General features: G+C 46.0%; 1 protein-coding gene across 1 annotated transcript in view; it reads right to left on the reverse strand.

Moving 5' to 3' along the window:
- Positions 1 to 4,014: 4,014 nt before the first annotated feature.
- LOC146063248 (uncharacterized) overlaps positions 4,015 to 13,540 on the reverse strand; it is a 90,286-nt gene continuing 80,760 nt past the window's right edge. The window contains exon 5 of the mRNA XM_083175463.1: positions 4,015 to 7,878. Coding sequence (XP_083031589.1) covers positions 7,750 to 7,878 — 129 coding nt within the window. The 3' untranslated portion in view covers positions 4,015 to 7,749. The remainder of the gene's footprint in view (positions 7,879 to 13,540) is intronic.

Below are 13,540 nucleotides of genomic sequence, written 5' to 3' on the forward strand. Positions count from 1 at the left end.
GACAGTAGTTATGGAGGCACGCTGCAGTCTTCCACCTAATCAATAGCCGCCCCAGTCATAATCACAAAAACGAATGTGGAGAGGAATCCGCAAAATGTAAACACGGGTTCTGGGATCTGATTCCACACTCTGGCTCCGAGTGACCTCCAGGAAACGCAGAAGTGCCTCCAGATGTCGCTGCTCCCACAGGCCCAGGATGCCGGCTCATCGGGAGTTTAGTAAACCGTTGTCTCCCGCATCTGCAGACAAGCTTAGAAATGCATGGACTTTTAGGGAACACTTGCTGGTCAGTCACCATAAACACCCCTGCGCATAGGGATTTCAATCACGGGAATCGGGACTGAAAGATGCTCAATCCCAGGATTCCGGGGATTCCGGGATTGGCATCCCTAAAATAATATTGCCGCTGTACCCCCACATAACTTACTTTCTTGGAGCTGTGGAGGACGGGAGGTGGCAGAGGTGCGGGGCAGGCGGCAGTGGTGCGGGGGCAGGTGGCGGGAATGACACGGCGGCTGGGAGGCGCGTCATGAGGCTGGTATAGGCCCACCGGCGAGCATCTTCCGGGTGCTGGGGATGCCACGCTGCGGCCTGTGCAGCGTGATCTATGACCGAATCACGCTGCACAGGCCACTCACCGGGTCGGGAACAGCCAGGCAGCTTCTGAGCGGCTGCTCAGACGGTGCCCGGCTTTAGACTGCGCATGCGCAGGGTCATAACTAGGGGGAGCTGGGGGGTCACGCGCACCGGGCGATGGAGGGGGGGGGAGGGCAAGGTCAGGTCCGGGGACAGCCAGCGGGGTTCCGGGAACTGGTGTAGCTGCAGCTTACTTCGACTCCGTCCGTCTCCTACTATCGCGGCGGCGGGAAGCGCTGATGACTTTGAAAAGACTTGCCGGACGCTGATTGGCTGAATTCAGCCAATCAGCGTCCGGCAAGTCTTTTCAAAGTCATCAGCGCTTCCAGCCGCCGCGCTAGTAGGAGACGGACGGAGTTAAGCTGCCGCTACAGCGGCTACACCAGGCCCCGTAACCCCGCTGCCTGTCCCCGGACCCACGCTGACCCATACAGGTATGTATGTTGTCAGCGGGGAAGGGGGGCTCCGGCGCCAGGCGGTCATTTGGTTGTCATCCCTCGGTCAGGGGAAGGCACCAAAATACTGCCTTGCCCCAGGCGCCGGAAACCCTAGTTTCGGCCCTGGCATGCGCAGTCTAATCCCAAAATCCCGGGATTGGATAGTCCAATCCCGGGATTGAAATCCCAGACATTTTGTGGCCAAATCCCGGGATCCTACCGATCCCGGGATTGGCCACCCTACCTGCACAATCACCACATAGCGGTGGGGGGCGTTAATGAGCATGTGCTAGCTATTGTTCCCATCGCTTGTTAGGCAGCTCCATTGTAATCCTGAGTCTGGAATATGGCCCTTATTCTGGTTCACTCGCAAAGGCAAATTCCTTCTCAAATGGACAAAACCATGCTGCACTGCAGGTGGGGCAGATGTAACATGTGCAGAGAGAATTAGATTTGGGTGAGTTGTTTCTGTGTCCGAATCCTCTCGATACACTGCAAGCAGATGTATAAAATGACACATCCACTCACAAGCTTCGCACCCGAAAAGTAGCCCAGCATTTACTTTTCTGCTGCACGGTGTTCTGCGAATTGGTGGTTGGCGCTGACCTCATGTGAGATCATCCACTGCCCCGAGCAGGCAAGGGCACCTGGGACCGACCAGAGTTTCTATGGGTGTGCCCACCATTTTCGCTGCGGGGGTTTGCCCATGCGCAGACCCCCACCATCAACAGAGGGGCCAAATTTGCTGCTCAACGAATCAGCCCCTTGAATCAGCCCCTTAGAGCAATCACGTGTGGATCCCTTATTTGATTGTTAAGCTCTTTTTGTGCCCCACCCCTGGAGCCACCACTAATTCTAATCATAAAACATGCGGACAAACAGAAACGGATACTGTCCATCATTACATAACGGACGGAAAGTTTGGGCCTAAGGCAGGCATGTCCAAACTGTGGCCCTCTAGCTGTTGTGAAACTACACATCCCAGCATGCCTTGCCACAATTGTAGCATTCACTATTAGCAAAACTGTGGAAAGGCATGATGGGACTTGTAGTTTCACAACAGCTGGAGGGCCATAGTTTGGACAGCCCGAGGAGACGGTGAACAAATGAATGTGACATTCATGTGGTACTTTGCTGCAGTTTGGGGACCAGGATACATGAACTTCAAATATACGGACAAACTCTGCAATCTCCAAATGCATAAAAATGGTTGCAGTGAATTCAGAGCTATCCGGATATGTCCAATTATCCATTTGGGGTTGAGTTGAGAATATGGAATCGGGAAGGACCACAGTTTAGCGCAGACGTTTCTAGGTACATTAACATCGGTAATATGTATTCTATAAAGATAAATTGATGTCTGAGAATTGTCCCTCTGGCATAATCCGTTTCTGTTCTCTTCAGCCCCATCAGGTTCATGTGGGACATTCTATATAATATATCTTTGTACATGTGCAGCCCGCTGTATGGCTAATGTAAAACACACACAGCAGTAACTCTGTAACTGGATCCTGTCTGGTTTGTATCCTCCTGAGGCCAAGCTCCGTTACTCATTCCTTACTGAAGCTGTACATTGCCATGTACACAGGCTGCTGGAAAAGGACTTGTTCTAAGCCACTCGTTCACATTATGTAACATACAATAAATTTGTTAGTGTTTCAGGGCCAGCTGGCTCGAGAGAAGTGTTACTGTAAAGAGAGAAATCAGGCAAAGCCTCTTTAAAAGGGGCCATTGCTGGAACAGGCTTTAAAGGGATTACACTTTAAATGTCTTATGCTACTCCTTGGAGCAGAGATCTGGGAAGGGAGTAAAAAGTACTAACGTACGTTTCACCCCACTGTTTTTCACGTATAGGGTAACTGCCATTTACTGGAGACCAATTAAAACATCATTTTAATGTGCTAGCGACGCACTTCCCATCAAGTTAGCGTAAAAACCATCTTTGGCAAAAAATCTCTGCTTTATCTCTTTCTCCAAGCTTTTAGAAATCTCTACGTTAGCGAAAGAGAACCGTTAACGTCAGAGTTCTGAGAACAGAATAGGTCAACTTTATTGCTGTGTTTCTCTGCGAGAGTGCATTTAAACTTATCATCCACTCACTGGTCATCTCACGGCTTGACTATTGCAACGTTCTCCTCACTGGCCTCACTCGCTCCCCTCCAATCTGTCCTCAACTCCACTTCTGCAACAAAATCTGCACTAACTCCCATTCCCCTACAGAATCCTCTTCTCACCCTCACATACAGGGTCATCTCTATTTCCACTTCTCCCTATATCTCCGACCTCATCTCCCTTCATTCTCCCTCCCACCCTCTACAGTTGGCCAACCACCATCGCCTCTCCTCTACCCTAGTCACGACTTCCCATGCTCAAGATTTTGACCATGCTGCACAACTTCAGTGAAACGTACTTCCCCGCTCCATTAGACTCTCCCTAACCTTGCAGTTTCAAATGGGCACTGAAAACCCACCTATTAAAGCGTACCCTTCTACTGCATAACCTAGTCTAGTTCTGAGGCTGCGCCTTCAACCCCCTGCCTCATGCCTTCACCGATTCTGCTTTGCTTACATCCTGCCATAAGGCCACCTCCAGCTTGATTACACCCTCACTACTGACATTTAAGCTGTTTTGTGTATTGAGTTGTGGTGTTCTGTTACCTGTACTTGATTTTTTTGTTATTTTTTTTACTGTAAACTTAAGTTCTGTCTGGCTGTACTGTTCTATTGTATACCCTTTCTACAGTGCTGCAAAACACTTATAAAAAAAATGTAACAATAATAATGTGTATTTTACATGATACATAGTCCGGGTCAGCTGCTTTGCCGATTGCATTTGAAGCTCATATTGAATATTACCGCCCAGTCCTCAGGTCATTCCCCTGAATACAGTCACTGCTGGCAGAGAGAAATTCTCACAGAACCCGAAAAGAAATATCAGGAGCCACAAGGTACAGACAACCTTTATTGCTGTGTTCTCATACACATTCGTGCAGTAAGTCTCTGTAGCATACCTGGGTATGACACATTTACGGTAATCCATGTAGTAGTGCCGCCAATCCGGCCTTGTGCTCTGTTAATGACCATGATCCTAGGCAACTCAGTCTGACACACAATGCATAACAACTCATGTCTACTATAAGTCATCGTGGCTTCCCACCACTAGAAGGTGTCTTCTCCACTAGATGGAAGTTTCATATCCGCTATAATGTCTCCTTACACACAGGTGCATGTATAGCGCTGTATGACCACTTGTATACCCATGGCCACAGTAAGTGGCACTTCATGTTTCATTTATTTAACACAAACAAGTAACATTCTCAGAGTTGGTATGTAATGCGTCAGGAGGCTCCCCGGTGCGTTTCATTGTAGCCTTGCAGACAGAAGAAGTGGTTACCTACGGTTTAGTAGCGGTTAGACTAGAAAAGCTTTTAAAATGTAAAAACAACAAGCACACCTGTATTACAAAAATATGTGTACAAAAATAGTTTTGCGGCTATCAAGAGTGCATGCCATTAGCCATTCATCCACTGCTCATGAATGTTCGGAACAACCTATGGAATTATTTCCAACCCATTGTAAAAGCTTACACGTAAGTGATAATGGAAAGATGCCTAGATGCCTTCATCCACTGGCTTATTACTGCTCATTCAGCAAATCCCAACATGACTTTTGCCCTTCTCCAACACTCAACGGCGGAGTATTATCTGCAACAAAGTACGATTCAGCCCATCCCTTCCTTAGAATCCATCTCTCATACAGACTTAATGGCATATTTATCAAAGCTTGTGGAGAGAGAAAGTAATAGCCAATTAGCTCCTAACTTCCATGGTTGGTGGTTTAACTTTCTCCACCTTGTAACTCGCTAAGTTGTGATAAATCTCTCGTCTGAATTTATCTTCATGTTCTGCAGTGGATCACCTGCTCCTGTTTTATTCTAAAACTAATACTCGAGAGATCAAATACCCTAGTACCTTATTATTGACGGTTCTAATATCCAAGCATCTTCGTCCTTTTTGTAGACATTTCAGATATGGATAAAGCATTAGAAGAAATGAGTAGTCTTACTCACTAGAACAGAGAGCTATAATCTTCAACGCCATGAAAAACTAGAGAGGGGACCATCTGGGATACATAGTGGCCGGCACTTAAGGTCACCCCAGATGTCCCGAGTTTGCCAGGGGCAGTAGCACTCCAACAATGGCATGAATTACATAAGAGCTAAGTTCAGAAAATATCTAGTTGCCAAAATGGTCCATTTCCTACACAAAATATCTTCAGCTGCAGTCAGTTAACTGAAACTATGTTCCCGGAGCCGTTGAGTAAGGACGTTCATTGAAGTTATTCAAACCTGGTTCTAAATCAGTCACTAGCATACGGGCGACTGATAAAAATAGAAATGGTTATGGTATAGCGGATCGAAGCCATGTTATGGTCAACCACCTTCGTCGTACCTATTTAGTTAGATGCCTTAGTATAGTCGACCGTGTCTAGACTGCCAGCAACGGAAGTTAGATGCCAGTATTAGAGCGACAGGAGCGTGGTCAACGGTCACATGATTGACATGAGTTTTTCACGCTTTTTGGGTGTTGAATTTCCCAGGGGTCACACCCGTCACTCTAATTTCCATTACTGTCTATCTAGACGCGGTGGAAATCTTTAGGCGTCTAACTGGACGGGTTCATCTATGCATAGTCAACCATAACATGGTTGATAGAGGCATCGTAGTTCCGTCAACCGGATACAACAAGAAATACTTCTAAACTTGCTGAATAAGCAGGAATAACCCATGGAGACAGCCTGCCCTATATATTACTAAAGGCTGTGATGCAATACAGGGCAAGGAGCAAGAGATCAAACCTTCGGGAAAGATGATAAAAGGTTAAGTTGCCCTTAGCAACTAATCTGCTTCTGTCATTTAATAAGTTGGCAGATAAACAATCACTAGAAGCCAATTAATTTCTATGGTCAAGTTCTCCACTTGCCACATCTCCCCTCCCCTAGAGTTAGGAGTCAACTCCAGTTAATAGCCCCAACCGGGATAAACCATGTTGAAATTCAAGGGTTGCAGATTACAATGTTTCTATTTGCATGCAGAGAAATAGCTGTGTCGCAGGTAGCAACAAATACAGGGCAGATTTTATTTAATTAAGTTGCAAATTTAGATTCGAGTTACAGCAACCTCCCTCCACCCCTCCCGACCTTAAATATAAACATACCTGATCCATATAAGACTACTCTCCGAGAACGCTCGGCAGACTCGTGAAGCTCTGCTTGCGTCTGCTACGAGTATATCAGCCACTTGGATCTCACTCTTTCACACCCGCCAGTAAATTCTGTCCCCATAGCCCCTCCCCACCTCTGCGCAATGCCGCTATTGGAGCACACACCAGCTGAGAGTCACACCTCCCACATCTGCCGCCAACTAAAACCCAGCATTAATTTAATCTGCTACTATACAACATGGTTTTGCCAAGTTAGAAACTTTTAAACTGGAACCACAGTTTAATAAAATGGATTAGCTCTTAACTCTAAGGGGAGATTTATCAGACTGTCTAAAGAGGGCAGGTAGGGGTGTTCCCTTTAACAACCAATCAAATTTTAGCTTTCATGTTACAGCCTGTATTAGAAATGTTAGCGACAATCTGATTCATTCACACAAGCAACACCTACACTAAAATGTTCTAGAAGCTTTGTCAACAAATTCCTAATTAAGGTCCATAACCTTCTCAAGTAGATTGTCTGTTATCTGGTAGGTGTTTGGGAATCTGTTAGAGTTTATGTCCTCTGCTCGGTCTGTCAGAGAAAGTTACCTATTCCCATTTTAAGCATCCTAAGGTTCTTCTTACTCGCTTTCTTGAACTTATCTTATCTATGATAGCAAATGGTTTACAAGGCTGATCGAAGATCAGAGCTATGTCTAAGAACACATCATCCATGTTTTTATCCTGTAATAACACTGCGATATTACACGTGACAGAGAAGACACTTAAAATAGCTCTAAGATAGAATTATGCCACAAACAGGCGATTGCACCAATGTCAGGCTTTCTGTGTCCATTACAACAAAAGCAAAAACCTTTTCTTGGCTAAGATGCGTGTCCAGTCATGTAGCACATTCATAAAGCAATCCTTTGGAACGAAACGCGTCATTTGTTATAAAAGGCCAGAGCTGGACATCTCTGGTCTAATACACCTACAGGCATCGATATTGCAGAGGCGATGGACGGGATTTTGTTTTCCATCTCTTGACCATGGTCCCGGCATTCAAACTGTACAATCAACCATTCTTTTCTCTTTCATCTTCAATGATTAAGAGGCAAGACAGACACGGACATCATCCACTGTCTGTTTTCTTGCCCAAAACTTCAAAAGCCAACATCATCAACAACTAGGGCCTAGCAGGAGCCCTTGATCTACTCTAGATGTAAAGCTTCTGCCGAGACCTACAGAATATGCCACTGTTCCCTTTACAAATCCACCATGTTCTCCTTTCTAGTCTTCAAATAAGTCCACCTAGCCACCTTCCTTCCACAGGGGCTTCACTGGTTCCAGATGAATAGCATAGAATAAGGATCTCCTGAAAACAAGGGTGTATTGCTTCTTAGTAACAGTTGTGCTGCTGAAGGCTGTTCTATCTGTGAGGGTCCTGAGATTATTTCCCGAGAGTACGGTTTTATTTTAGTAGGCACATGATGGTTCTTCAACGGGAACTATTGGGCTGATGGGCTTTACAGTGCTGAGGGAGCGAAAGGCAAACATTCCTGGGTCGTAGACATAATGTGGTGCTTGGCGGCCACCAGTGATAGTCTAGAAGAAAGAAAAAAAATAAAAGTTTAATGTGAGATTATACTGAAACTGTATTCTTCGGGAAACAAAAGACAACATAAAAACAGTGTTCCTCAAAGCTTACTTGAAAAATATAAAAAAAATTTTTTTTCATGATTACAGTATGTAACCCCTAGTGGTAATTGAACCTGAGCTTTTGGTGGATTTTCATGGTGCCTCAAATGGTCTATTTGAAGAAGAAAAAAAAAGGAAGAAGTGATAATTTGAGGTGGGTCCAGTGGCGATACTAGATGTTTGTAGGCCCCATAGCTAAAGTTTATAATGACCCCTATATACCAACCAATCTTGAAAAATGTATATAGCACATTTTACTTTGGACAGTGAATGTGGTCCCTTTCAGGGCCCCATAGCAACTGCACTCCCTGCACCTATGATAGTAACACCCTTGGGTTGGTTTATGCAGATTGGGGGTGTGGTTCAGGATTATGAATTAAGCACAAACCATACATTTGCAGTTGATAGGCAAGTGAGGTCTATGAGGAGTTTGCTTTTCCTGAATTATTTCTTTCATTTAATCTTCAAAGCCTGGACAGAGAACACTGTCCATGTCCTAGACCTTTCGCTGTGTCTGTGTGTTGGCCAAGCCATTGATCTGCTCTTCAGTGTGTCATTATCTGGCTGCAGCTGTGACCAGGCTGCAAGAGGAGTTTCTCTTAAACCACAACGATTTATCCCACTGTTGCGTTTGAAGTCCCTTCCACGGATGTATTTGGCAATGTAACAATAGAACCCCCATTCTGTAGGGGATTGGGAGCTCCAGAAAGTTTGTGTTTGAAGTTAAATGACAAACCTGTAACTCAAGGCTGAAAGGCGCACTGGGTAACAACCTCAAACTGCGCATAAATCTGGACTCTTTATCTACCTTTTAATTGCACTTATAAAAACTTAGCTATGTAATAAAACAGGTCGGGAATACAAGCAGTCAACATTCTTCCTTCTCCATCCTAGGAAATCTTACAAATCCCCAAATTCATACGTAACATTGCTTTAATAGTCTGACTTTATTATAAACAGTACTTTTGCTTTCGTGGTGGTTCTCGGGGATACAGTACTGGCACCTTTTTTGTTCATTTTTTGGAGTGTAATTTGTAATCCTTATTATTCGTTCCAGAAGCAGAAATAAATAATTTCCGAAATGAAAACTAAAAACTATTTGCACATTAGGATGTTAAGTAAATCGTAACTTTTTTTTTGTAATGTTTTTATTGGTCAAAGCCTAGATATTGTTTGGGAAACTTTAAGATGTTTTCATTAAAATATATACCTGGGAGTCCTTGACTAAGGCTTGAGACTCCATATCCAGCTGGTCTATTATACCGGTTGATAAGCCAATCACATGTGCACAGTAGCACAGAGGATTTGAGAAGATGTTGGAAACCAGAGAAAGTCCATTCCTGTGTTTAATGCATCTCTCAACTGTGCCTATATTGTATATTTGAGCTCTGCTGTTCGAACTGCAGAAAAGGTAGGTGGTGTCTCCGCCCACTTATGGAAGTCTAGACACACCTCCGAGGAGCATGTAATACACTCCCAAGATTTCAGATGTAGGCATGGAGAAGTGGATTAAAAAAATCTAAGGGGCATTTATGGGAAGTACCAGGGAGCTACAGTAGCTTTGCATTTGCTCAAAGATTACCCATCTTACAGGAGTGTTGGTGAAAGCAGGACACAGATGCTCAACCACTTACATTAGGCAGCCACACTGTTAGAGAAACCGACCCACCATGGTGCTGCCAAAAGTGATCCGAAAGATGCACCAAGTGGTATTACTGTGGGTGCGGACATGGACAGCAGGAGACTCAGGATGGATGGACACCAGGAAGAGTAAGAAAAAAGAAAAGATTTGGTTTTATGCTGGGGGGAGGGGGGTGTGCGACAACCATCTGGTTTTCCTACATTGATGGGAAAACTATTCTACATCGTCCACAAACCATCATTTATTATAATTAATTGATGGCCATCCCTAATGTGGTATAAACTAAAGGCCCCCTTACATTAGAAAGATTTTGCACGATTTTGGCACATTCCGACCATTTGGGACGATATATCATCTGAAAAGTGCCACATCGTTAGTGTTTTCCATCCGATCCGATGCGCGGCCCCGTGAGAGTCAGATGGAAGCCTCTAGGTTGGTCGGACCGCCCCTGTGATATATCGGAATTGGATGGAAAATGTAGTGCTTTTTGCGCATGCGATATATCGTATGCAATATATTGCAGAAAGTTTAGCTGACAGTTTCCAGTCCCTCTAGCCCCTAATCCAGCCCATCAGATATATCGTATGGTACAATGGTATACCATAAGATCAGGGTTGCCGACCCTCCCGAAATTTCCGGGAGTCTCCCGAAAATCGGGGCTCCCTCCCGGCCCCCCGGAAGGGTGGGCAACCCTCCCGGATTCAGGGGGGACCCCCGCTGTCCCCCGGATCGCGGCATTAAAATGCCGCAATCCTCGGGTCTCAGAGGAGGGGGCGGACCTAAAATGACACAATCGCGTCATTTTAGCCCCGCCCCCTCCACGGAGATCACTGAATTAGCTGGTTTACCAGCATGGGGGCGGGGCTTAGTGACGTCACGCTTAAGCTCCGCCCCCCTAAGCGGCTACTGAATCTCTCCTCTCCGGGCTTCTCCCGGAGAGGAGAATGAGAAAGTCGGCAACCCTGCATAAGATATATCTCATGCGATTTATCTTGGCTTGATCAATCGCATGAGATATATCTTATGCAAAAAATTACACCAGTACAAGTACGAAGTTGGATGCAATAACTCCTGGGAAGGTCCAGGGGGCGTTCAAGGGAAAATGCATCCAATTTCAGCATCAGATTTATCGTTCTAGTGTATGTCCCATAAGAATGGGGTATATAGTGGAAGCAGTTTGAGGAGGAGGGGGTATAAGGCCGGGTAAAAACCAGGCGATATGAACATGGCCGATCAGATGGCACCTACATCTGTAAGTGTATACACGGCCGCACAATGCAGGGGGCGATGGAGCGACTGACTATGCTATGCTGCATTCGCCACGATGACGGGAGTGCGCAATTTGGCCGCACACACTAAAAACAATGCAGCTGATAGGAAATCGCGGAGTAGGGGGGGATAAGAAAGAGGTGGCATAAAGAACAATATTGTTACCATGTGCTCCCAGTCCTGGACACTCAGGGATAACTTTCCGAAAGCCTCTGAAAATGAAAACAGGTGAGGATTCCCATAGCAACCAAGCAAACTTTTTTCGCAGGCATGTCCAAACTATGGCCCTGCAGCTGTTGTGAAACTACAAGTCCCATCATGCTTTGCAACAGTTTTTCTATTAGGGAATGCTAAAACTGTGGCAATGCATGCTGGGGCGTGTAGTTTCACAACAGCTGGCCACAGTTTGGACATGCCTGCATTATTGCATCCTAGAAAATGATAGACAGAATCTGCATGGTTGCTAATGGCAACATCATCTCTTCTCATCTTCATAGTAAATGTACCCTCAAGTGACCATGTCAGGAGAGAACGCACAATGTGAGTGTGGCCTAGCACATGCAGGTCTGCTTCTGTGCAGGGTGACTGAGGTCTCTCTCCGGGGTTACCCAGAACCTCAGGGACAGGCTTGTTTACAATTACACAGCACAGACATCAGTGCCCGTTTCCTGGCTGGGGACTGCGTGGAAGCAGATGACGGAATTGTGTCACATTCCAGCTTGTTTGTATATAAGCACAATGGTCTGAGTATGAAACGCTCATATCATTTACATGCCAGGCACACGTGAGAAATGGGATAATTCAGATAGAGACAGAAAAATCCTTTATCAACGCATTTCACCAAAAATACATGGTCTGCTTCTGCAGGTAAATATGGAGGTGCCCCTAAATAGGGCTAGGCCCGCATATTCGCACCCATCTCCCACATACTGTAATATGGCTTAGAGACCACTACTATTTATGGGTGTGGTATAGGGTTCCGACAGTCGGGATCCCGACAGTCATTACCCAGACATCGGGATCCCGACTGGCCGGACTCAGACAGCATGGCGAGCGCAACAAGTCCCTTGCAGGCTCGCTACCTACTCTATTCTCCCTCCTGGGGATCATGGACCCCCAGGAGGGAGAATATCCGGTGGCCGTCGGGAACCAGTCTGTCGGTGTTTTAACAGTCAGGATCCAGACGTCGGGTAAATGACTGTCGGGACCCCGTCCGGCACCCCTATTTATCCGGCTATCACTCTGAAAGTAAAGATCGCTGGGGCAGCATTTACCAGCGAAAATATCCAGCCTAGCGATCAGGCCTCTAACCCTGGAGATGCGGTCATGGTGACCCTTTGAACCCGAGCACTTTTCCAGCAATGCCCTCATTGCATCGGGGCACAGAAACGAGAAAGCGCATTTATAGAAACGGGTGAATGTATAACGGTCGTAGAAATACACTGTGACCCCGGCAACCAATCGAGTGCTGGCTTTTTATTTTTTTAGAAAGCATAAGAAGTCAAATTCAGCAAGCACTGTGTGCGCCTATAAGACAGGTCTTTACATGCTTTCGGGTGTTCATGCAATTAGATTGGTTGGGTCACGTTAAACATGGGTCACGTTAAACATTGGTCGCTAAGGGACACAAACCACGGTTGCTAGGCAATGCCTTAAAGTGAATACGGGTGAACACCTTGGGCCTTCTTCAGTGGTTTCTCCGTATTTGCCACTGGGGGGGGATACGAACTGCCATTCTGAACTGACACTGGCAGTTGGTATGGCTCTGCTATTGGAATTTCCAACTGTGCTGCAGCCCCACCCCTGGATCCACCACTGGTTAGGATATATACTGTACGGCCACTACTGTTTGTCCGCCTGTTGGCATTAAGCCACTCGCTAAGCAACAAATGACCGCTGCTTAGCGAGCGGTACTGTATTAAGCCCGATATGCAAGTCCAATGTGGAAACATACAGCACAAGGACCACGTTTAGTCCCCCAGACAACCAGCACAGGCCCACCTCCTCAATACACCTTTAAACTGCCTTCGCCCATCCCATAAAATTCCAACATAAAAATCGGAAATGCGGTCATTTATCCAGTGACCGTAAGAAGCCAGTTTGTCCTTGAAGGCCTTCATTCGTTCCTAATCCACTAGATGACCCCACGTACAGTATGCCCAAATTCCTGAGGGTACAGTTATCTGCAGTGCAAGCAGACGAGCCGGTTCCAGCTTCCCTGAGGGTTTGCTTCAGATCAGCCTGTTTACAGGACCTCAGACAATTGCACAAATGAAGCGGAGCACAATAAGCTATTGTAGACTTGCAAAACAAAGATAGTAAGAGTATAACACCCCCTACTCTGCCCCCGGCTGCCAATTACAGATCTTGGCAGGGGCATGCGCCCACAAGGCTGCTGTACTAGAGCATGTAACAAGCCTATAAGTCACTTATCTGGCATTAAAGGGAAAGTACTGAGAAGCATTTAACACCGGCTTTAACAGGAGTGCTGCAAAGACATTGCATTCTGCACTGGGAAGGGAAACATTAAATAGTCCCATCCTCCCATTTATGTGCCTCAGACATTACAAGGAATGCTGCGCATGGATATCTGGACACTACGCATGCGGCTTAATAAATCTTGCATGCAATTTCTCGGCCTGATATATCAGAATACGG

The sequence above is a fragment of the Crinia signifera genome, chromosome 3 (genome assembly GCF_055691185.1).
Source record: "Crinia signifera chromosome 3, ASM5569118v1, whole genome shotgun sequence".
Taxonomy (NCBI): Eukaryota; Metazoa; Chordata; class Amphibia; order Anura; family Myobatrachidae; genus Crinia; species Crinia signifera.